Source organism: Zosterops lateralis, assembly GCF_965231275.1.
Source record: "Zosterops lateralis genome assembly, chromosome: 3".
NCBI classification, from domain to species: Eukaryota; Metazoa; Chordata; class Aves; order Passeriformes; family Zosteropidae; genus Zosterops; species Zosterops lateralis.
The window spans coordinates 4,666,002-4,690,960 of record NC_139764.1 but is presented as its reverse complement, the minus strand read 5'-3'; the positions used below and the strand labels follow the sequence as shown (position 1 = coordinate 4,690,960).

Sequence of the window (24,959 nt, the reverse complement as noted above, 5' to 3'; positions counted from 1 at the left end):
TATCAGCTGCTTCTTGTTCTCTTTTGTGATGTGAGTATATGAAATGTTCTCCATGAAAACAGCACGCGGAGCACTACAGGCAAAATCGGAGCAGGTTTTGATCAGGTTCAAGCAATCTGACAAATCCAAGCTGTAGTTTTGTAGATGAAATATTGAATATACTCTCTGGTAGTTGCACTAAAGTGGTAGAAAAACTTGATTTTCTCTCTGGAACTGGACCAGTAGTAAGTCCCAGCTCTGGGAATGCAGCTGGCCAGTAGTGTGTGCTGTCATTCCCTTCCCTACTGGGGAGTATGTTGTGTTTTCCTCCAGTGTGAGCACTGTGATGATTTACATATTTTTAATCAAACATCTTCCTTCTTTTCCCATTAGAAAAACACCTAAAACTCTCTGATTTTACTTTCACTTTATCTTTCCTGAGGAGAAAGGAAAGCTCTGTATTTAAACATGCAAGGAGCAAATGGGGATGTAATTACCCTAATATTTTCATTTAGATTTCCATTTTATGTGGGAAGGTTGTTTGTTATGGCTCATTAGAATTACTTGGAGCCTGCTGGTACTTCAGACTTTTACATCTGTTAATATGGATTCCAGGGGAGTGTGAGAGCTGAACCTGTGCGCCATGGATTTTGCTGGCACAGGCTGGGCCAGTGCCTCTCGTGCTTGCAAAGGATGCAGAAAGGACAGTGGCCATTCCAAGAGTCAGTCACACATGAGGAAATTTAAAGATCACCCTTGATAAGGGCACTTTTTAGGTCTTTGCTGCTGTGGTTGCAGGGACAAAAGTAACACTGAGATCTTTGTAATTCTGCCCTGGATTGGTTTCATTGTACTCAGAACCATCCAGCTCCTCCCAGGACAATCGGTCCTCTGCTCAATGCTCCACTCTTCTGCCATCTCAGCAGCCTCCAGACTTCCCAGCCAGGGCCTGTTCCAGCCACCTGCTCACTGCTGAATGGCCAAGGAACTGTCCTCATCCCTGCAGCATCTGTCAGCTTTGACTCCCACAGTGGAATTGCCAGATAGCTGCTGGGGGAAAAACCCCACAAATATTTTCTCTTGGTTCTTCTGGGTGGCTTGGAGGGGACAAAATGAATTGTTTCAGCTTTCACTGATGTGAGATGCTGTCCAAAAACACTCTAGAAAACAGATACTTTTTGACTTTATTTGTAGAAATTATTTGTGGAGAATTTGGAAGCCAAAATAACTTTTACTTACATAAAGTACTTGATAAAACAGCTTTGCACAAGTGTCTTGAGAAATGGGCAGTGGCTTGAACATTAAAATATTTGAATTCTATGCAGCAGTTAACTTCAGTTAATCTTTACTGCAGTTAACTGAAGGGAGAAAGTCCCAGCTGGGTCATCTTTCCCCTGCAGAGGTTTTCATGTGCTGACCCGAGACTGTTGATGATGTCTCTCTGATCCTGCAGGAGGACACAGGTCCAGATTGGAAAGCTGTGCAAAGTTTCCCTTTCTAGCAAGTAACAGACATCAGGACAAGCATGTTGTGGTTTTTTCCCTGAAGTCTTTTTGGCTTTTGCAAGTAGCGCTTTCTAATCCACAAGTCGTGTCTCTGTTCAATAACCCTCTGTGGGGTTTTTCACCTGGAATTTGTGATTGACCTTTTTGAACCACAGTGAGAAGTTGCCTTTGCAGAGCCTGCTTCAGCTGAGCTCCAGGTGTGACCCCATTCTCTGTAGTTCCTGCCAGAGGAACAAGGGAGAAGCAGGGGATGTGGGAGGGGATGTTCACACTACCCTGACTCTGTTGGGTTTTTTGACATCGGCTGTGGCAGTGAGGTTTGGGTGGTTGCTCGGGCAAACTCTGCTGTTCAGTCAGGATGCCATTCTTTGGCTCCAGGGTTGAAGGTCAGATAGCTGATGCCTCATTAAGCAGCCAGAGGAAATCTCATCCAGAGAGATTAATTAAAATGAGGAGCCAGTTACTTAGAGGGAAGCTGAGTGTGCTGGTGTCAGGTGTGCTGGGGAGACCTGGCATTAAATTTCACGTTTTCCTTAGTTTTGCTTCCCTTGTCCTGATCCTGGCACCTTCCACCTCACCCCAGCTCAGCAGTTAGCCAGCATGGGAAGTGGTGGATCCTGCTGAAGTTCCAGTTGGACCCCCCTGAGCTCTGTGAAGCTTCCCAAGGTGTGTTGTCTGGCTTGCAGCAGGAATTTAGTGGTCCCAGAGGGGCTTTGGGCGTCACTGGCACATGTGGGAGGATCCATAAAGGGTGGCACTTGAGAAACTTCACAACGGAGGAGGTAAGAGGAACTTTCAGCCTGAGTGGCAAATAAAGGCAATTAAAGTAAATCACCAATATCCTGTGCACGTGGCAGGGAACCATCTATGGGGAAAAAGAAATACCAAGGTGGGAAGAGTTTTGAAGAAACAGACATTATGGAATGGGGAGAGGGGAACAGTGGTGCAACACTATTGTTGCCTCCAGAAATTTTTGCAACTTCCCGACATAAAAACCGTTTGAGTTCATTAAGGTTGAGTTCAGCTGCACATATGAAAATGTTCAGCTGTCATGCAGCACTTCCTGCCTCATGCTCCGGGAGAAATATCTCTTTTTAAAACAGATGATGCAAACTTTCAATAAACACAAGCAGACGTCCCTGGGTTTTCGCTGCAAGCGCAGTGAAATTCCAAGGTTAAAGTAGTTTGCATTTGAATTGTTTCTGACACTGGTATTTGACAAATGCCTCGTGGTGTAACTATGTGTGAATTGATATTAATGTGCAGTCTGCAGCTGAAAAACTGAATTATATACACGTGATATACTGCTAATTTCCCTGTCAAACAACTGCTATAAACCTGTTTCAAACTCTGCGTATTTTTTAAAATTTAAAACAAGGAGAAATCAAGCAATGTTAACCAAGTGTTACACTTTGGATGAAGGTGGTCTCTTTGATAAGATGATTTTATTTCCAGCCGGTGAGTGCATCTGATTCCTTAACATTTTAAGAATAACGAGAGCCCCTCTGGGTTGTGGAGATGAATTACCTGAAAATCAGGAGCTGTTTGCCTAAGGATGTCTGGTAGCTGGGTCTTTGCAATCCAGGATTCCAATGGAAATAACTGCAATCTCACCTGTGTTAGGTGTTACCCTAAATGTGCAGGCTGGGACCTACTTTTAGAAATCATCTAAATCAAGATTTTGGGTGTGAGCAAACTCGTTCTGCTTTCAGTCTCCTGGATATTTTGGCTGACAGAGGGGAATGTACATTCCTGATATTGGAGGTTTAACTACATATTTCTTTCTTTCTGTACTCATTTTCTTTCTTTTTACCATATTTTATTCTGTTATTTTCTAGGTTGGCCTTGACCATATGAACTAAAAGATGGTGCTGAAGTCCAATATGACACAATAAGTTGGTGTAGTTTTTTTTTTTTTTTTGGGGGGGGGAGGGGGAATGTAAATAAATTTAATCCTGATGAGGTCTCATATTAATGATTTACAGGCAAAACTCCAGAGTTTAAAGGAGTGGAAAGTGGGAATAAACTAACCCAGTGAGATCTGCAGACATGTCTGGCAAGCCAGTGTGCATTGCAGATTTTGAGGAGTATGCTAAAACCTTTCTGCCCAAATCCGTCTACGATTATTACCGATCTGGGGCGGATGACCAGGAAACACTGGCAGATAATGTCGCAGCGTTTTCCAGGTAGGAGGATGATTGAAGGCTGGGGTGGGAGGCAGGGGGCGTAAGTTCTGCTTTTTTGGTAGATCTGCTGCAATTTTAGATTTTTCTCTGGGAACGAAACTCAACTTTTCTGCAACTTCTTTCTATTTTATAAAAAAAAATCGCAAAAGAACTGATTTTTCAGGACAACTCCTTCTCTCCTTTCACTCCTCCACCTAATGTTTTCTGTCAAAAAGCAATCCCTAAAATTCATTAGCACCTTTTTAGCTTTGCCTGCTTTTGGGTTCTTTTGTTAACAGAAATTCTCTCCAAAGTCCTTCAGCTCCAATATTTTATCAGCCAATGAAACTAATTTCTACATTTGGGGTTACAGTGTCAGCAAGGGGTTCTTGGAGTGGGGTTGTACTTTTTCGGTCCTTAGTCAGTTTTGCTTTTTCCTTAGTTCTACTAAACTAAATTAGTTCCATGGCCTTCCCAGATGAGAGCTGCTGAAAGGAGTTGGATTTCCCAGCTCTGGGGTGAGCTGGGAAAGCCAGGGCTCAGTCCTGGGTGGCCCAGTTGTGCTAAGGGGTTTCCAGCAGGAGGTCAGCCCTTCACCAGGAGATACTGTAAATGCTGGCAACTGTTCTAAAACAGTTTTTGACTTAGACTGACCCCCTGAACTGTTGTCAGAACCTGAGCTCAGGTCACCCTTAGCCTCAGAAGGACAAGGTGATCACAAAGTCAGTGGGCACTTGCTGTGGGATTCAGTGGAAGTGTCACAACTGGCATCACATCAGTTGGTTCCTTACTCCCAAATGTCCCTGAGCAGGGCAGAGGGAAGGAGGCAGCTGGAGGCTGCTCCCTTCAGCCCAGCTGAGCCCTGTCAAGCTGCTCAAACAGCTGCTGACATCTCCTTCCTTCAGGGGCTGTGTTGGTGCAGACATTTAACCCCCTGCTCTTGTCTTTGCAAAGACTTTGTCTTTAGTTCCTTTCAGCCTAGCAAACCAAACCATGATTTTCCTGGTTTATCCTTAGCCTTTCTCCCTCGGTGCTTTGCTTTTCTGCAATCCTACTCACTGTTCCAGTTGCTTTTCCATAGGTTATGGGCCATTCAGCTGGAAATCTGATGCAAGTTGAAGGTTGTGGAGAACTCTGTGATAATTCATTCAGAAGGATCTCCAAGGGCCCAGAACCTTAATTTTAAGGACACGCAAAGAAAAGCTTTATAATGTCAAGAGAAGACAACTTGCCTCCACTGCTTATTCCAGACCTCCTAGCTCCATGCAGAAGCTGCCAGCACAGAAATTTCCCTGCTCAAACACAAGCCAAAAGATTGCCCTGAGGAGTGAATAGGAGCAGGAAAGGATGGAGTAGGGCCCACCTGATTTTTATTGTACCTTCTTTAATGCTTCCAGATGCTCTGATGTTACTTGCTCTCATAAAACCAAAAAGAGACATTAAGGAAAGGACACTCCAAGGAAGTCCTTGGAGGCAATAAACTGTGAGAGCAGTGAAGGTTTTACTTGTAACTGCTGAAGCTAATCATGATGAGAGGGGGATCTAAAGCTGCCAGAGACAGCCTGACAAAGAGCTAGGCATGTCCCTTGCTATGCTGGCATCAGCAGAGCTGGGTGTTGGCAGGGAGATAAGGGCAACTCTGCTCTGAAGCTGTTTCCCAACACAGGGATGGATTCCTCTGATGAGAGACCTCCTTACATGGGGCTGGTTGCCTGTGGGGTTCAGCTTTACCTCATCTTTCCTGAATCTTCTATCAGATTTTCAATAAAGCCCTCCAGTTCTAAGTGTTCAAAACTGTGGTGTTGGCAGATAGCCTGGGACTGAAGGAGATGTTCATTAGCAGTGCCTTGGATGGCCTGAGATGTTAAAAGAAATCAGTGACATTTGGTGTGGTTGAAAGTCCCTCATTTGGTGTGCTGGGTCCCTGCCCCTCAGAAGTGTGAAAATGAAGGAGCTGAAAGGTGATTCTCTCTTTGCTCTCCCTTCCTTTATATTTATCTGAAATAAAACAAGATCCCATTTTCTCAGCAGGTGGGATGCTGCCATTAACAGTCCTTAGACCAGGTTTGCAATGGCTTCCTGGGAATACATCTCTAAAAGGTAGAACCTGCTATAAAGACTTCATAGTATTTTTGTTTATGAGACTTATTTGACACAAAGGACTTTGAAAAACTTTTCTTTTTCCCTTGGATGCTGTTGGGAGAAGCATGGCCCAGCTGTTACAGATGGGGAAGTGCTGCTCACTCTGACCCTCACATAGTCCTGATGTTTCTGCCTGTTCCTGACTGCAGCTTGTAGGTAAATATAAAATCAGGTGGACTTTACACCCCCAAGGCACAAAGATCAGCAAGTTAGATAATTTTGTGAAAGACAGGAGTATGTTCGGCTTTGTTTTCCATTGATTTCTTCTATCAGAAGCTTAGTTGCAGGGTTCAGTCTGATTTTACAAGTTTGCAGTTTATTAAATATTTATAAGTTTGAATGGAAGAGAAAGCACAAAACTGAACCATAACCAGGAATTGTTAGCCTGTAGCTTTATGGTGCAGGATTATTCAGGTGAGGTGTGAGGGTGGAAAACCAGTGCTGGGTTCATCTGTGAGTTCTTTATTTTTATTTTGGCAAACAAATGGTTTCATTTCTGGAGAAATAAATAGATCTTATTAAGGACTAATATTACTATTTTTATTAAGAACTAACCGTAATGGATGGTTGTGTTGTTGGATCTTGCTGTATCTTTGGAATGCTCCATGCAATTTTTGGAGCAGCACAATTCATACTCATTGGATTATAAAATGAATGTCTTGGCCTTTTGACCTTGAGGTACTTTGTGTAATCAGATACCACAGTACAAACTGCCTCCACAAGGGCAGTGTTTAAGATGAGTTTAACACGAGGTACAGTAACTCTCCCCCAGCTCCCAGTTCTTCTGGGATCGAGGGAAGAACCAGCACTCGGATGTTGACGTCAGCGTGTTCCTGCTGAGGCCAGATAAGTATTTCTTATTCATAGTTCTCAAATGGCCCTGGCAGAAGTGAGGCGTTAAGGTCAGAGAGGATGATTGGGGATGGCAGAGCATATATCATTCCCTGTGGTGTCTGCCTGCCTTCACCCTGGGTTTGCTCTGCATCCTGGAATGCTGAGTGTCCCCCTAGCCCCGTCTGGAGCTGAAATCTCCTCCCGAGTTGTCACACAAGCGACGGGTCTGAATGGAGAAGAGATTTTTGTGACAAGGTCAGCATGCCTTTAGCTCGATGGCAGTCAGGAGATCAATCTGGAGTCTCCCCTCCCAGCATCCCAAGGAAGGAGGAGGTCGGTGTGTATAGGAGCAGGGTCCTGCTAATCCGCCTTGCCACGGAATTCCCAGAGGCCTTGGGAGAAGCTGCCTTGTTTTGTCGTGTGCAAGGAAGAGCAGCTGCTGCTTCAGCAGTGCCAGCATCATTGCAGGCTTTCTGCAAACGTGGTGTTACCTTATGGCAACTGAGGGCATTAAAACAGCCACAGAAGTAATCTAAACATTGGTTAAAAAAGCAAGGCTGGGAGTGGGACTGGGTCAGACAAGGAGGGGAAGTTTAGGGGGGAAAAAAAGAAAGGCATGCTTGGAGTAATAATTTAGTTCTGTTGTTGTGATGTTTTTCACCTTAGATTCCCAGTGCACCATAAGAGAGTGTGGATGGCAAGACATGCTGGGAGGGAAGATAATTTTCCCCAAGGAAAAGCAGCTCTTGCTTAGCCTGGTGCAGCAGCATCCCCTGCTCCTTCTGAAAGGAAGTGAACTGTAGGAGAGAGAAGGGCAGCAAACTGGGTTGGGTTTACGATGGAGGCTTGGCCTGAGCAGTGTGTCTTTTCCCAAATGTGCTTCTTGCCCTGCAGCATGAGGGGATTTGGGACAACTCAGGACAGGAACAAGAGGAGCTGCTTGAAAATATGGTGCAGTTTGAAAATGTCAGTGTTTCTCCTGGCTGAAAGCAGCCAGTGCTTCCCGCTTACCCCACTGCAAGGTAATTTACAATCAGAAATTTTTTTGAGCATGGAGAAAAAAGGAAAAAACCCAAAAGATTAATCCCCCTTCATTCCCTTTAATCCTTCCTTCAAAAAAGCTTTTCCCTGAAGTTGCCTAAATTGGGAGTGCTTGCTGCCTTCCCCACTGCGGCATCTCCCGCTTCCCGCTGGGAGGAAGGATGCCTTCACTCTCAGTCGCTGATTGCAGCACATGAGTGTGGACTTGGCTGGGAAAAGATGTGGGTGATGAGGAGATGATGAACTAAAAAAAAAAAAAAAAAAAAAAAAAAAAAAAAATCCAACTTTTTATCCAAAATATGCAGGAAATGTGGAAATGTTTCACTGAATGGCTTGGCAGCCAAATGAATGTGTGCCCTGGTGACTGGGAAATGCTGCCTGTCAGGTTTCCTTGCTGCTGTTAAGGGCATTTCCCTGTCCAGACAATGCCTGGTTTCAAGTATCTGTCAAACTCAGAGCTGGAAACACCTGAGTTTCCAAAGCAAGATCAGGTTTTATTAAAGGATGATGATAGTCAGCTAGTGAATCTGTTTGGTGTTTTTTGTAGGACCAGTCAGTTCTGGGTGAGGAGCACTGACTGGATGTTGGTGCACAAGATATGACCTGATATCTTCTTGGGGATCTCTGCTTGGGACTGAAGAGATCATTTTTCTTGCATGCACTGCTGGGAGGATTTTGGCTTCTCCTGTTTCTCTTCCCAGCTAAAAGCACCACAGGGATGTTGTATCTTAGGACAGACCCTCACAGGCTGGCTGTGAGATGGCAGTGACAGGTAACAATCTGACAGGTCAGAGAAACCAGGAGCCTGGGGAAGAGAGAGATACTTCACCTCCTTTATGCTTTTGGGTTTGGCTGTATAAATGAGCAAGGTTACAAAGAGATTTTTGTTTTCTTTCTTTGCTGGGAAGAGATACCTCAGAGCAGAGTGTAAGCCTTCAGAATGAGCATTAGGAAAAAAAGGGAGAGAAAGAAGTCATGTTTTCTTTGTCCCACCCTCAGCCCATCCTTCCCTGAAAAATAACAAACTGTTACAATGGCATGAAAACAAGTGTGAGGAGATGTTCCTGCCTTGTGTGTCTTGGCACTGAGCAGCACAGCTGACTTCCACAGCCACACATCTCCTTCCAAGCATCATAACTGTCCTTCTCCTCTCTGGGGAGCACTACCTGGAGAGTTGGCATGGCCCCAAGCTCCAGGCCTCCAGAAAGGTGGGTCTCATCCAGGATTTTTTGGGAAATATCTCTTGATCTTTCTTTGAAACAGAGATTTTGTCTTTTTTCCCTCTGAATTGTCATTTTAATACACAAGCTCAAGCTCTCCCCTACTCCGTGTTGGAGGGTAGCAGTGGCTCTGGTTCTCTCTCTGTGCTGGTAATTATAATGTTTTCATTCTCGAGCATTCTGATGCTGAGCAGTTGCTCAAGTTCAGCAGTATTAGACCATACTTTTTTAATTCTCATCTGCAATTACAGTTCAGGAGCCTTGAGAGCCCTTTCGGAGGGAGGGAGGTCTCAGTGAGGTTGGTGCTTGCAGGGAGGCTTTGGCCAGCCCCAGGTATTGCACCCCCTCTTGTGGCTCCTAGTGGTGGCAGTGCTGTGACAGCACATGGATGATGGGGAAATCTCCCACGGCACAGGTATCCCGAGGAATGCAACCCTCCTCATAAAACTTTGGATGCTATATGGTGTGTAGTTGACCCCATATAATAGGAATCATGATCTTGTGATGCTGTTTTGTGTGGGGAGGGAAAAAAAGATAAATTTCTGTGTGTACAGACCTGTGCTGTCCAGCCTGGCTGCAGCAAACTGTAATTTCAGGTTAAGTGTGGTTTAGTTTGCCCTGGTTTGGAAAAGGAAGTTCCAAGCATGCAGGTCAGGCTTGTGTTATCCAAAAATCCCGTGTCTTTTGGTTCCCTAGTCCATCGAAGGGATAACTGCATCATTAACTGGTGACTTCTCCCATTTGCACACAGGGTCTGGCGCCCAGTTCTGCCCCGAGGCCTTTGGGGGCTGACACTCACCATGAGACTCATTGTTTTACAGCTCCTGTCTTCCCTTTCAAACAATACCAGCCAAGAATGTTCAAGGGCTCTTTGCCTCTTTCACCCTCTCTGCTTTTTGGCCCCTCCTTGCCTGTGCCCTGCAGAGGTTTTGCGCCCTGCAGAGGTTTTGCGCCCTGCAGAGGTTTTGCTGCAGCTCTGGATGACACAGTGGGATTTCTGTGACAGCAGGAAAACCTTCTCTCGCCTATTAGGAACTGTAAATTCCCCCCATGCTGCAGCCGTTCGAAATTGGGTTTATTTGTGTGTGTGGCAGGTGGAAGCTGTACCCCCGGGTGCTGAGGGACGTGTCGGTGATGGACCTGTCCACCACTGTCCTGGGGCAGAGGGTCACGGTGCCCGTGTGCGTGGCCGCCACCGCCATGCAGCGCATGGCTCACCCCCACGGAGAGACGGCGACCGCCAGAGGTGAGCCCTGCGCGGGGTGGGGAGGGGCAGGGCAGGGCTGTGCCTGCTGCCCGGGCAGCCCAGCTGAGCTCCTGCGTGGGTCTGAGTTGCTGCTCGGGGTAACTAGGTTGATTCCCGATTTGGTTTTTTGCCGTTTCACTCGGCTGAGTGTGGTTTCTCTCTCCATGAAACGAGGGGGGTTTCTCACTTCGTGAACTGCAGGGGAACGGGGAAAATTAAGGATGCAAGAGGGGAATAATTTCTCGCCTATAAAACTGAAAACATCTATCTACTTACCTATACATTCTGTGTAACTATAAACGTTGTCACACCAACACTCTTCTTATTAGAGAATTGACTCTAGAAATTCCGGGGCCATTTTTGCCTGGGAAAAATCCTTGCTTTCAAGAGAGCATCCCAGGGAGGCAGTGAGATAAGGGCCCCTTCTGGGCTAGAAGCAGCACACAGATGTTGCCAGCACAGAGGCTTCAGCTTAAAAGTATATTAACCAGAATTCAGAGGGGGAACTGTCACCTACTCCTTTAACTCCAGCTGTGGAATGGCACCAAATCTGAGGACGAAGGGTGGGCTCTGCATTTCAGTGTTCCAGTGCTGAAAGGAAAAGGGTACAAAACCCAAATAGTGATATTAAAAAAAAAAAAAAAAAAAAAAAAAAAAAAAAAAATCTGTGCATGGTTGGGTTATTCATCTAACAGCATTCCCATGCCCAATGCAGCAGATACTGGTGTGAAGCGAGTCGAATTCTCAGCCCTGCGGTGGGAGCTGCTCTCAGTTCTCATCGTGTGATGTGTGCGGGGGTGGGTTACAGCACAACTCCAGCGTTATCCCTGAAAAACACACCTCTCCAATTGTTCACGCGGTTTGGGGCCGCGTTTTTCCCCTTCCCTAGGGTTTCATTAGGAAGCCGTTTTCCCTATTTGTAAGGGCCGACGCATCCCACGCGATGGCGCTCCAGCACCTCGGATGGATTTGGGAAGGGCCGGTGGCTACCTTGGTGCTGTCCCATCCGCTGGCAGCTCCTGCGGATTAGTTCTGGGCCAGCTTGTGCACGGAGGAAACCCTGAAACATTAAATGCAAACATATTAGTGCAATGGTGAGAGCGAGATTTGAAACACAAAATTCAGGATGTTTCTCAGCAAAAATTCCCTCTGATGCTGCAGCCTGGCCATATTTTAAGGCATAAATCCACAATGGCACGCAAAGTTGAGTAGTACAATAAGGCTGAGAACCACCTTTTCAGACTTTAACACATGATTATTGCATTTAATGTTCCTGGGTTTTCAAGCTGGGACAGCTCGGTGTACTGGCACCAGTTGGAATGTGTGGTCCAGTAAACTTATCCATTGGAGCTGGTGAATTTTGTATTGCTTTCAAAGGAGGGCAGTGTTAAAATCACACCCTCTGTATTGCATTGGCATGTGAGGTAGAAAAAAAAAATAGCTTTGGGTTTGTGCTGTTAGAGGTGGAGCAGGTCACTCAGTGCCAAGCTTTGGGTTTGACCTTCTAAGATGACAGGAATTAGCTGTAAAGTACACATTTGGCTTAAACTTGGGACACTCAGGATCAGGGGGTTTGCCACATCCAACTTCTCTTCTAGAGGCAGCACAGAGTTTAAGTGAGCAAACTGTTGGTGGCTTTAATTCAGCTTCTGCTTCAGCTGCACTGGTGTGCACAAGCCAAGGAAGTCTCATCCATAGTCCTATGGCTTCTGCAAAGCCTGGTGTGCTTTTTTTGGCCTTTTTTGGCTCAGGGGTGCAGGAAGTGCTGTATGAGGTGGTGCCTCTGCCATGGCCATGATCCTTGAGAAGCACAGCATGGCCTGAGTCCTGCCCCTTCCCTGCCACAGCCCTGGCTTGTGTTGGGGGCAGAGCAGCTCCCAGAGGAGCCTGCCTGTGTGCCACGAGTCTGCCTGGCTGGCCTTGAACCCCAAAAGATAACCCTGGTGCACACCAGGCTGCCCTGCAGAGCAATGACAGCTCCTTCCCTGAACTTCTGGTGTGTTGAGAACAATGCTTGAGGAATTTCCTGGAGCGACAGCATCTCCCCTCAGGTTTGCCCACGTGGTGTTGGGTAAATGTCCCCTCTAGGGACAAGGGCATGTAATGGTGTCCCTGAGAACTCCCTCCCTCACAAACTTCTTGCTCTGGAGCTTGTCAGGGTTTTGGGGGCTGCCGCTTCCTGAGGGATGCTCTCCTGCAGCAGCCAAGCTGGTGGAGAGGAGTGTGCACCTTCCCAGAACAGGGCAGGGTCTGTCAGCTCACCTGAAACACCCCTTCCCCACATGGGCAGTTCTTTTGCATGAGTAAAGAATCTTTTCTAGGAAAAACATCCAATTGTCATTTTGAGAGTTGCTGGTGACAGGCCAGGCAACACCATGGAAGTTATTCCAAAGGTTAAGCAACCCCACTCTGAGCAGAATAAACTGCAGTCATGGTCAAACCTTGCACAGCCTCAAATCCAGGTGTTGGATTTATTTGTACTCCTGTTAGCTAGATTTTAAAATAATAAATTATTTTTTTTAAAGTCTATGCAGGCTATACTAAGGTTGGTCCCAAATTTTCTCTGACACATCTGAATGTAGCAGGAGTCCTTCCGTACAGAGAAAGCTCTCTTGTCCTTGAAACAATTTCATGCACCTTGGCAGTTGTCCCAGTTTTTCTAGGTCTTCCTTCAAGTATATTCCCTGGCATTTTACTTGTAGCTCTTCAGTGTATGTGGCAATTTTCCAAAGAATGGATTTTCTGTTCAGTAGAAACTGAAAAATTGGGAGGAAAATTGTTTTGGATTAACTGAAATGTTTCATTTGATCCAAAACATAATTTTTTATTTCATTTTCCTACTGGCTAATGCTTTTAGCTGTTGTTCTGTTTTGAAACAAAAGTGTCAGCTCAGGAGAAAACATTTCCATTTTGAAAAGATCAACACATGACATTTTGACTTAGGTGTTTTTTTCTCATCCTTCTCGCTCCAATTTCAACCTCTTTGACTAAAAATATTTGCCAACTTTGATGAATAATCTTAGCCACTAAAGAGCAAAAGGTTGTTCTCTAAACCCTTTTCAATAGAACCCTTCTGATTCTATGGGATCTTTTTTTTTCTTGCTTGTCCATCAGCAGATTGACTGTCCCTCCATGCCAAGGCATTCGTTTGGCACCCTGACTTCCTGCTGTGCTTGCAAATCAGCGTGGTCCCCGTGTCACCAGGACCCACCTCGAGTACACTGACTCAAAATCTTGTGCACCATCCAGCTGCTCAGCAAGAAATAACAGTTTTTTGCAACCTTAATTGATTATAAACAGATCTGTAGCACCGTTTTATTGAGATTTGTGTTTATATTCCCACTTATTCCATATTGCACTTACTGGTAGTTTAAATTGCTATGTTTGCACCCCACAGCGGCATTGCAGTGCCTGGCATCTCTATGAATGGCTGGAAATCAGGCTGAGAACCCGACTGTTTTCTTGGCCAGGTCTTTTGAGAACTGCCACTGACAATTGCTCAAGGGCTGAAGTTCTTGTGTTTGCCCTCTGCAGCTGCACTCAAACCACTCTCCAGGCTGCTGCTGAAGCAGGAAGGGTTTCACCATTACCTGTGACGTGACTGCACCTTTTGCTTTGCCAAATGGAGAACAGGAATATTTACTGAAAAGGTGTTTTTTTCTGCCTGTTTTAGCTGCATTTCTGGCAGCTCTGTCATTCCCACTAGAGGGGGAGCAGCACCTTTGATCCTTTGGCTCTTGCCAGGCTGCTGCTGTGCTTTTTATCTCTATGATGCTGTTGAGCACTGAAGTTTGGCTTCTTGTGCCCATCACACATGCTTGTGAGGGAAGGAGGGATTTGGCCATTTAATACATTTTGCACTCAGCCACAGTGCAAACAGGGGGATTTTGTAACCCCCTGTTACCTGTGTGGTGATCAGAAGATGAGGTTAATTTTGAGACATGAAAGTGGATATCAATCCAGAGTCATGGAGAGGACAATATTTACATGGGACAACATGGCCTGGGCTGGCCTGGCCTGGATTCCCCCCGAGAGCAGCGTGGTCAGGGGACTTTGTGCTGCAAGTGCACCCAGGCAGATCCCAGATCTGTTTTGGCTACATATCCCTTCCCCTCCAGCCTTCCTGCACAGCTGACAAAATGTGTTGTGTCAACGAGAGAATGGCAGGCACCGCTCGCACGCAGGGTTGTGTAAGGGCTGAGGGAGGAGAGGCTGACAGGGATGGATCTTCCAGCCAAGTGTGGTTTGTCAAGAGAGTAACATGGAGTTCTTTAAACAACTCTGTTTCTTGGGAGATGCAGCTCCAGGAACACGGCTGCTGCTCCTGAGAAATGCCACTGTGCCAAAAGGACATCATGTTGATCCCAAGGAATGTCCTCTGGCCCTTAGCTTGGGGACAGTGGATTCACTGGTGGATTCTGGGAAAAATGCCTGCAGTTGGGGCAGCTTGACTGCTGAGCTTTGGAGATGCCCCTAAAAGGGAAATGATGGGAATTTACCCAGCTAGAGGAAAAAAGTGAGTTCCCATTCCCATACAAGGTAACCCCAACAAAATCTGCAAGCTTGAACTGGGCTCCTCTCCAGTGCCCTCCCTGAAGGATTCTTCCTCTGAGCTGCCCACAGGGACAAATCCCCTACCCTTCCCAAACCACGTAAGGAAATGATGCCCCATCAGCTGGGGGGAGGATGCTCTGAGGCTTCAGGATGACAAAAAGGCTAAAAAAGGTCACTGCTCTGTTCCCCACTAGAGCTCCCAAGTGTGTCCTGTCCCATTTCTTGCTACGTAAAATACTTCAGTTGAATTCCCCAAGAGTGAATGGCTTCAAGCTGCCAGAGGGCAGGTTTGGACTAGAGATGAGGAAGAGATTCTTTACAATTTTGTGATTTCATGGACTTCTCCAGCTGCCTGTGTGTGGCTACTGCTGTGCTCTCTGCGCTGTTGTGGAGCCCAACAGGAGCCTGCAGGGTGCATGTGTCCTTTAGGCAATGCTCAGGATTAAAAGATGACCTGGAAAAAAAACTATGAAAAAAAACTATAAAAAGAAACAACTAAAAGCAATCATGAAATGGCACGAGGAAAGGCTGGTTTACAAAAAACATCTCATGCTTAAACTCTGGCAAATGTCACATATTGCAGCAAGAGCATCCTGTGGGAATATGGCTGGAGTAGGATTGATTTGAAATAATAAATAATTTGAGCACCCCAAAAGTGAAGTGTAAAGTACGGTTGTTAGAGGAAATGAGTTGCTTCTGTTTTCTTCAACTGCAGCTAAATGTGTGAGAAGTGGGAGTGTATTTTTAGAGAAACCTTATTTGAGGTAGAAAAAAATCCCCAACCAAACCTGGCAGCACTTCAGGCCTCTGTATCTCATGGTTTTAGAAGTCTAGAAATTTGCCAAATAAGCTTTAAAATGATCAAGATCAAGCACAAATCAACCAAAACTGGAACTGGGAATTTCTAAGACTGAAAAACATTGTCTGTGAACTTTGGATTTGCCTGAGAGATCTAAACTATGTGTATTGAGCTGGTGCTTCACCAGAGAGCTGTGAACTTTACAGAAGAGACAAGGGGAATTTTGTGAGCATGCTTGCATGAAAATGCCGTAACCCCGTTTGGAATTGCTGAACTCTCATCGAACCAAACTGCTTGAACCTAGTCTTAAATAAGAGAAAAACACTATTTTCTCTGTTACTACATATGCAGCTAAGTTGAAAGGATATGGTGATATAACATGATTTATATCTTCTCTTCATCAAAAATGTTTTATTGTGCAGTTTTTAACTACATTTTTGCTTTTGCAACCATAGGGCTGCAGGGGTAGACTTGGGAATAAAAGGAAGAAATGGAAATAAATGGATACCTAAAGGCAGATTGAACACTTACATTTCTCCCTTATCTGATGTGAAGGTTTTGCAGTTCCCAGGTTCACAACCCTCCTGTGCATTCCCAATATAGAGGGAACCATGCCCAGTACTTTAAGGAGAGGAACAGAATGGTTACAAACTAGAGAGGTTTGGGTGATTGCTGCTGTATTTCCAGTGAGGGAAAACTAGCTGGTGGCCCTGGGAGGGTGTAACCAATTTGTTTGAATAAGCTGCTCATAAGTTTCCACTCCAAGAGGCTTGTAATCCTTATTTAATAAAATGTTGTCATAAGGACCACTTTTAATTCCTCCATGGGCTGGGGATGACGTCTTGAAACAGAGGTCTATTTACATTAAAAATATGCATACTGTGGTAGACAAAGGAAAACAAGGCTTTCTATAATATTTTTGAGTTTTACTGCGTGTTTTCCTTTATTTTACAATAAGTGGCAGATTACTGCAAAAAAGAATAAGTGATAAGATTCATAAGAACATATCTGCATGAGGTTAGCTGATGCAGCCTGGTTTGGCAGTGTGGAGGGTGATTTTTGGGAAGTAAAATGCGGCAACATTCGAAAAGCTGGAAGCCCTCAGTGCATAATTTTAGCGCTCCTGCTTAGAGAATCTCCCTTTGTGCTCCCGCAGCCTGCCAGGCCGTGGGGACAGGGATGATGCTGAGCTCCTGGGCCACGTCCTCCATCGAGGAGGTGGCCGAGGCGGCCCCGGGCGGCCTCCGCTGGCTGCAGCTGTACGTGTACAAGGACCGGGCGGTGGCGGAGTCGCTGGTGCGGCGGGCGGAGAGAGCCGGGTACAAAGGGATCTTCGTCACCGTGGACACCCCCTACCTGGGCCGGCGCATCGCCGACGTGCGCAACAAGTTCCAGCTCCCCCCGCACCTCAGGTACCTCCGCTGCCACCCGTGGGACTATGCCGGGGCTGCTGGGGCAGAAGTGTGTCCTGGGCACGACTTCTGTGGAGTCGTGCCTCGGGCTGCGATCTGGTTTGGGTCACAGCTAAGCTTTCCCTGTGCCGGGCAACGTGAGGCTGCAGGCTGCTGAAGGAAGAGACGTGGAGCATTTCTTTATGCACATGGCAATGTGTTCTTGGCTCTCTTCAAACCTCAGCTGGGCATAGGCCAGAGTGACCTGCTCTGGTGTTGAGCTGGGATCCAGCAGCAGAAATGGCTGGGTTCTGAAAGGGGCCTGGACTTTGTGGGCCAAAACTCCCCTCCAAAGGATGTTATGGTTTCTTCTGTGTTGTCCTATGACACTGTTCTGAGTCCAGGACCGTATTGCTACTGACTGCAGAGCCCCTTTTTGAGCAACTTCAACCCTTCTTTTACTCAAATACAGAAACATGTCGGTATCAGTCTTTCTAAATTCTCCATGAGGGCAATTTTTACCCCAAGGTGTGTTTTGGGACATTTTTTGTGTCTGAGAATTTCTGACATCATGATTGACTTCAGCACTAGTTCTAGTTGCTCCCCACTGCAGAGCCAATGAGGGCTTCAACTTTAACAGAGTTAAACCAGAATTTTAACCTTACAATGGTGTTTAAGGGTGCTGATTTGCCTGGCCTCTTGTAAATATGAATTGATAGACTGTAGAAACTCCCCTGATAAACACATGCTGAAGTGCTGGCACAATTCCAGCAGTCAAGACTGGATGGAAGAATATTTACTTGATGAGATATCCAGCACTTGAAGTTAAAATTCTTGTGAGGTTCTTGCATGTAAGTCTTGGTAACAACCACAGTCTACCATGGCACATGTTAGAATTATTTAAAGTATGAAAATTAATACAAAAACGGAGAGACAGAGAGAGAAAAAAAGAAAAAGACAGCTCAATATATTTTGAAGTAGATAAACTTTGAGGTGAGTTCTGGGTGAAAGCTAGTTTTGAATATTATCAATGGAATTGAATTGTTCTATGTCTCCAAAGACTGTTCTGTTATAATATATACACATTGTATGTAACATGTACTTAGCAAGAATCACATCTAGAGGTTTTTCCTAATTTCCATACTGTTTAAAAGGAAGCTAAGCCATGGGCCTCTGCAGTGAATCCGATTCTCTGTCTCACTAGCAAAAACCTCACCAGAGCTTGGGGTGTTGGCTCTCCCCCATGCACTTGTCCTTGCAGCTAAGAGATGAAAGTTGACAGAGCAAACTGAACTCTGCCCTGATTCCTGTGTTAAAGTACAGTTTTAGGAGGAAAGCACTAGTAAGCAAAAAACGCTCTAACACATCTAACATGAAAATGTACCACACTGGTATCTGTGTGTCCTGTGTTGTAATCGTGCTACAGATCTGTGTTTGACACATTATCAATATACACTGACCTTTTCCTCTAAAGGATAGTTAAACAATTATTTAAATAGCTTAATTTTTGGGGGCAGTAGAATTTTAAGGCCTGGGGTTGAGGAGTTCTTGAACGTCCAACAACCCAAAGACATCTGAGGAAAGTGGGAGAGCGTTTCTGAAGCACTTTGACCCCACCTGCCCAAATATAAGAAGGTTTCGAGTGAGCCCTGTGAAATCACATGAAATTGGAGCAACCCTTAAAGGTTCCAGTTAATCACTGCAGATTCCCCAGCGCTGCTAGGGCAGCGCTTTGTTGCCGAGGCTGCAGTGAAACTCTCCTAGAACGGGGCTCTGCTTGTTCATGTGATAACTTTTTCTTGGCTTCGGGTTTTCAACAAAGTTTCAAAGCAACAACAAGGTGCCATTGTGCTCCAAGATGTATGTAAGGCAACATTCATCCAAGTGTTGATCTGCATTTTCCAGGCCAAGAAAAACAACAGTTATTTATATAATCTTATCCATGGTTCTGTTTTTCTCTGGGCACCCCACCCTCCACAAACCAACAGCTGAAAAGCTGGATCTTGCTGAGAGCTCGCTCCTTTCTCATTTGCTTCTGGGTCTGGAGCTGAAAAGCCATGTGAAATGCTGCTTGTTGCAGGCATGAAATCAGCAGTGAAACCAGCCAGGTTCCAGGCAAAAACACTCATGCTCTTCACAAAATGTGAAATGTGAGTATTAAATAGCCCAGTGTGGAATAGGACACAGTTTCAGAAGAGCAGGGTAACTGGGTCATGGATGTACTAGAACCTGTGAGATTTTGTTGCTGAAAAACCCAAATAACAGCTAATGCTTTCACATGAGCTTCCTCTCCTCCCTACATTTTACAAGGAAATGTACAAAAGGGACACAAGCTCAACAGGCTGGCTGTTTGCCTTATTGGACAGATGAAAACTCTGAATTCTTTGCAGGGCTTCATGCATATCCATCTATTTCATTGAGCTTAAGAAAACTTCATTTCCTCCTTCTCCCCTCCACGTCCCTGATCCCCTATTCCTCTCATAGCTGGATTTAGAAAACAACAAAACCCAACCATATTTCTTTTGCTAAAGTAGGACTGTTACCTTGGGCCAGAGAAACTTGTCCCAATGCCATCACAAAACCATCACAGAAAGATAGAAAGGCTTTGGTTGCAAGGGACATTAAAGATCCAGTGCTTATGCTGATTATCAAATACTTTGTCAGCCAAAGGTTCTGGCTCACTGAGGACTGGGATCTGACATGCTGGGACCAGCTGGTTTTGCTCCTGGGGTTTGCAGTGCAGCAAAGCTTTAACTTGGGTATATTGAATGCTGGCATTTGGGACTGAGCATGGCTACGACAAATCTTTCTCAGACTATTTTCCTGTGTCTTCTGTCACTTTAGATTAAAAAACTTCTCCAGCAGTGACCTGGCATTTTCCTCAGGGAAAGACTTTGGAGAAGACAGCGGGCTTGCTGTGTATGTTGCTGAGGCCATCGATGCCACCATCAGCTGGGAGGACATCAAGTGGCTGCGGGGGCTGACCTCACTGCCCATCGTGCTGAAAGGGATCCTCAGGGGTGAGTAGCTCTGCTGCTTCCTGGGGGAAGGCAAGGGAGGAGCTGTTACCTCCTCCCAGGAGCCTACCAGTGAAGGTGGTTGTGGAAGCAGCTGCTTAAATAAGTGCCTGGTGTTGTCACCAACACTGCCATTAGTATGATCAGGTCAATAATTTTGCAGTGGACAAAATCATTCAGCAAAAGAATTTCTTACTGATGAGTTCTGGAACATAATAGAGAAAATAAAGGCTAGCAACCAAAGTGGCTGCTGATCAAAAGGGAGAAAACGTTCCACTCCAACACTTTAAACTACTTTTCTGGTCTTATTTCTTAAAGATGAAATATTTTCCTGTGTTGAGGTGAGGCTCTGGAAGGCTGAAGCCCTAAGGTGGCTTTGCATGAGCTGACAATGGATTTCTTAGTGATTCCCTGATTGTGGTGTCTACAAGTTCCCACTTATGGAAGGACACATCTTGTTTGGGTTTTTTCCTAGCTGATGATGCCAAAGAAGCTGTAAAGATTGGGGTAAATGGGATCCTCGTGTCAAATCATGGAGCACGACAGCTTGATGGGGTCCCTGCTACTGTGAGTACTGATGCCAATATGCTCCAGTAATTTCTAATTTTCCTTGCCTTGTGGCTTCTGTAATTTCTAATTTTCCTTGCCTTGTGGCTTCTTGTTTGCTTTCTCTGAACATGTGGAAGCTGGAGGAAAAATCTGGAATAAGTGTTCCATGCCTTAAGCCATGAGTAATAATCTCTCTCCCCTTCTCTATGTATGTCACATCATACTCTGAGTTAGACACAGCCTTTCTTTCCTTGGTAGATCAAACAGGAAAATCTTTCAGAATTTTTTTTCCACTCTCCTCTTTCATTTCTTCTTTCTTATTCTTTTATGAAAACCCCTCGTTGCCATTTGCAGCACACTGAAGGTTGTATTAGGGTTGTTTTTCCCCTTTTAATATTCTTTGGAGGCTTCTGAAAAATTTCAGTTAAGAAACAGCTAAAGGCAGAATGAAACTCTCCATTTTTCTCCTTTCAAGTATTTTCACCTTTGGAAAAGGGAGAGAGTGGTCAAATTACAGTTTTTCCTTTTCCTTGTGCTACCCTGTGATTTTTCCAAAGGTGAAAGGGATTTGAGAATTTCTCAGTCGGAAAAAAATAAGAAAAGTAAAGGAAAATGAAAAAGTATGTGCTCAGGATGAAGGAAAAACCCCAAAATTCCAGTCATCACTCATCTTGCTTCATTTGGTGTGGGAAAGCTGCACAAATAAAAAGAGAATGAAAGACAGGAGAATCAAAGCCCAGTTCTGCCTCTCTGAGTATTTCCAATATGTTTTCGATGAAAAACCTCCTGTTTTCCGTGATGGTTCCCTGAAGGGAAAGGGGAACAGGTCCTCTTGTCACCTCCTGGGAAGGTATTCCCCAATTTCATTGAGGATATTTAAAACTCTTGGGCAAGCCTCTGTGTGAGGTAATCCAACAGCAACAATGTATAAGGTTGTTAAAAACATCATTTTGAGGAACTTCTGAGAGCTCAAGAAATACAAATTATTTTTTACAGCTGCAGTAGAAGAGAAATTTGCAAACCGCTTGTTAGGGGTTACTCCTTTGCACAGGGCAGAGGAGAAATGCTAAAGCCAATGTGTTCCCTGGATTTATGGTACAAAGAACAACACTTCAGAATGCTGTTTTTATAATGTATCTGTATCAGATCATGTTAAATGGTTCTGATTTAGAAAGATAATAATTTGCTTCAGTTTCGTGGGGTCTCAGATTGTGAGCTGAACCCAAGCTGGTCAATATTTCTAGTGTCTAGTTACACATTGAGGAAATTTATGTTTTAATTATGGTTTGCATCATGCTTCAGTTATTAGAACACTTTAATGTTGGTACAGTTTGTCAGGATGTAGAAAGTGGTCTCTGGATATGGAAATAGATCCAAAATATGTCTGGCAAGAGAGCAAAACCAAAGGGAGGGGGAAATCACAGCAAGTGCCAAACGTCAAGAAAATTTTAATCCAAATTTAAAAACAAACTGCACTTTCAAGTTTTTCCCCCCGATCTTCTAATAATTTTTATCCATTAGAAAGGAAATTAATTACATCCGTATTTGAAAGACATGAATTTGTGTGTCTTTTGTCTTACTTCCACACACTGTTTCCAGTCTCCTTAATACTTGGCTTCTGGTGGTGTTCCTTTCCTGGTTTTCATGAATAGGAACTATTTAGGTGGCTTTATAGGAAAAGTTGCCCTGTAATTAATGCTCCAGCCTTGAATTCAGGAGGCCCATCCTTTCTTTGGGACCTCTTGCAGAGGAATTACTTAATTCCCTGGTTACTTACTTGTAACTTGAGTACAGTAGAAATACTTTCCCCCTTACTTGTATAATTGGTGTAGGGGATAAGTTGAGAAAGGAGATGAGCAGAACTCAGTGAAAGTAACATACATGTGCATTAAAAGAAATTATTTCCCACCTTGCTCAAAACTTAGAGGAAAGTTAATTTTTTCTTATATTAAGAAGTTTTTCTCTATAGTCATTCCAGTAATTAGATGCATTTTCAAATGGGAAAATACATTAATTAAAATTTTTCAGCCAACTCTAAGTTCCTCCAGGCATGCGTTTCTCTCACTCCTTGTCTATAGGTACAGGGCCTGCCTCTGGGCTCCTGAGCTGGCTGTCAGGATAAATGAATGGGAAATTTAAACAGGAAAGCAAAGACAATTATTTAAAAAGTGAGCTGATTCAATTTCATCCCCAAACTAGCAAAGACTGGAAGTTTGGGAGGTAACACCACCAAAAGACTTCTTTAGTGCAGCTGTTTCATATATTCTGCATAAGAATCAGCTACTGGCTTGTATCAGATATGTGTCATCTCACAGATGGCCATTCTGTGAGACCCTGCTGATCCTCATTCTGTTTATGTGACTCTCCCAATGAATTTGACCTTTGTATGTACCTTCTACCCTGCAAAGTCTCTGCTGGTTCTCAAGACAAAGCTGTGTTATTTGGGTACAGATTTAGGCATGCAACTGCTCATTAAGCTGCTGTAAAGCTTGCATCCTATGTGGAAGAATTGGCTCAAAAAATAAATAGGGTTTCAGGAGCAGCCAAGCTGTGTTCCTGGTTTCTCTCTTTTAGATCGATGTCTTGCCTGAAATCGTGGAGGCTGTGGAGGGGAAGGTGGAGGTGTTCCTGGATGGTGGTGTAAGAAAAGGCACGGATGTTCTCAAGGCATTGGCTCTTGGTGCCAAAGCTGTTTTCATTGGGAGACCTGTCCTCTGGGGATTGGCTTATCAAGTAAGTGAGGAAAAGCTCAAATGCATGACTTTAGATCCCTAGATTCACTGTGTAGCCTTATTAGATGCACATATGTGTGTCTGTGTGCACAGAGGAGCGTGTTTATGATGTGTCACTGTGCATCCAGATCCTCTGATTTACTATTTGCTAAAATTTGTTATCACAAACATAATTTGCTATTTGTTATGTTTGTGCATAAAACTTTTTTTGGCAAACGTATATATGTCTCTACCTACACATATATACGTACACATAATAGTTCATGCTGTCTCCTACTCTCCCAGGGTGAAGAAGGAGCAAAAGAAGTTCTCCAGATGCTGAAGGAAGAGTTTCGCCTGGCAATGGCACTGACAGGTGGGACATTAACATTTCCTCTCTGTAACCACATTTTCTCAGACCTTTCATTTGCCCCAGGCAAGATACTATAGCAACTTCCATGAGGAGAATGTTTGCAATCTAAACAGGTTAGTCTGTTCTCTGTGAGAAATGGGGAAAAGACTTGTTATCCCTGCCTTATAAATGGGGAAGTGAGTAGATTAGGTGAAAACATTATTTTGGGTTTGTTTTTTTCTTTTCACAAGGAGAGCCATAAATCCATAGAAAAGTAGTGGCAAATCTTTGGTCTCTAAGGGGTGGATTTCATCTGACAGAATGTAGATTTTTATGAGGCAGAAAAAGAAAAGGCTTAAAGTGGGTTGGGAAATCAGGGGCTTGAACTGATCTGCAACTTCTCCTCCAGGATGCCGGAGAGTAGAAGAAATTGGCAGGACACTGATCCGAAGACATCGAGGATTGTTTTCCAAGATTTAGGTCTGAAGACTCTTGCCTTGTGCATTGCCTGTTGTGCTTCCAGACAAAATCCAACTGCATTCCCTCTGTGGGCCTCCTCCTCCCATCCTGACTGAGGGAATGCTCTGCTCTATAGGAGATCACTTGCTGAGGAAAGAACTCAAAGCAAGTTTTACAGGTGTTTCCAAATCTCTCGGGCCCCTAAGGAAAGCTGCAACACTGGGAGGTGTGATTAGAGATGGGCCTTTATAGAAGACCAGCATAGAAACTTCAATGTGTTTTGCAACAAATGCTGACAATTAATTTCCATGCCTGGGAGTAATTTAGCTGTTAAAGTGAAACTATAAACAGAAATGTTTTGATAGCAAACAGAAATGCTGAAATTTAAAATGGAAAAGATGCTTCTTGCTCACTGTTTAGAGAAACCAGGCTGTAGATTGTAGAGATTAAATCTTGCTTTCTTATGAACAGAGTGTCCTTTCCCTAGTTACTTTATAAGCATCTGGGCTTGTGACACGTAGGCTGTAGGACCCCAGAGGACTCTTCATTGTATGGAACCAAAGAGCAAAGCAAAATTGGGGAAAATTAGGGGAAATTCAGCTGCAATCAGAGAGCTGTTATGTGCTTGCATTGGATGTATGTCACATCATTTGCTAATGCAAATCCCTGCAGCTCAAACTGTGCCAGCTGCATCTACCTGGAGCTCCAGGTCACATTTTTCACCTGGATTGATTTGCTAACAGTGGCAAGGGAAGGCTGATGCTACCTGGGAGAGTTTGTAGAATTTGCAGCCATGTTCAAAAGGGAAACGTGAATAATTGGGGCATTAACCCATGATTTGGGAAGAGCCTGGTGGCTCTATTGAGTTTCCATGCACACCCTTAAATCAGATAAACCTTAGTGTTCTTCACTCTGCTTATGATGAGGATCAGAGACAGATAGGATCTGTGCCTCTGTTCTCTAAACAATCCAAATATCTACTGAATTTAGGAGAA

The 24,959-nt window shown here is 44.5% G+C and overlaps 1 protein-coding gene across 2 annotated transcripts; it reads left to right on the top strand.

Moving 5' to 3' along the window:
- Positions 1-1,918: 1,918 nt before the first annotated feature.
- HAO1 (hydroxyacid oxidase 1) lies at positions 1,919-24,432 on the top strand. Of its 2 annotated transcripts, none has more exons than XM_083857237.1 (10): positions 1,919-2,150; positions 3,323-3,379; positions 3,470-3,670; positions 9,981-10,132; positions 16,642-16,897; positions 19,721-19,896; positions 20,369-20,460; positions 23,017-23,175; positions 23,460-23,529; positions 23,915-24,432. In XM_083857237.1, the coding sequence occupies exons 3-10, from the start codon at positions 3,534-3,536 to the stop codon at positions 23,983-23,985; spliced, it is 1,113 nt and encodes a 370-aa protein (XP_083713363.1). In that variant the 5' UTR covers positions 1,919-2,150; positions 3,323-3,379; positions 3,470-3,533; the 3' UTR covers positions 23,986-24,432. The 2 variants fall into 2 exon arrangements, with proteins under 2 accessions (XP_083713363.1, XP_083713362.1); XM_083857236.1 differs by having other exon boundaries at positions 1,919-2,266.
- The last annotated feature ends 527 nt before the right edge of the window (positions 24,433-24,959 follow it).

What these genes read in the sequence shown, in the direction of transcription:
- HAO1 (XM_083857237.1), top strand. Translation starts at nt 3,534, where the DNA reads ATGTCTGGCAAGCCAGTGTGCATTGCAGATTTTGAGGAGTATGCTAAA. An exon ending in GCTGAAAGGGATCCTCAGGG is followed by an intron (nt 19,897 to 20,368) that starts GTGAGTAGCTCT and finishes GTTTTTTCCTAG; the next exon opens with CTGATGATGCCAAAGAAGCT. An exon ending in TTGATGGGGTCCCTGCTACT is followed by an intron (nt 20,461 to 23,016) that starts GTGAGTACTGAT and finishes TCTCTCTTTTAG; the next exon opens with ATCGATGTCTTGCCTGAAAT.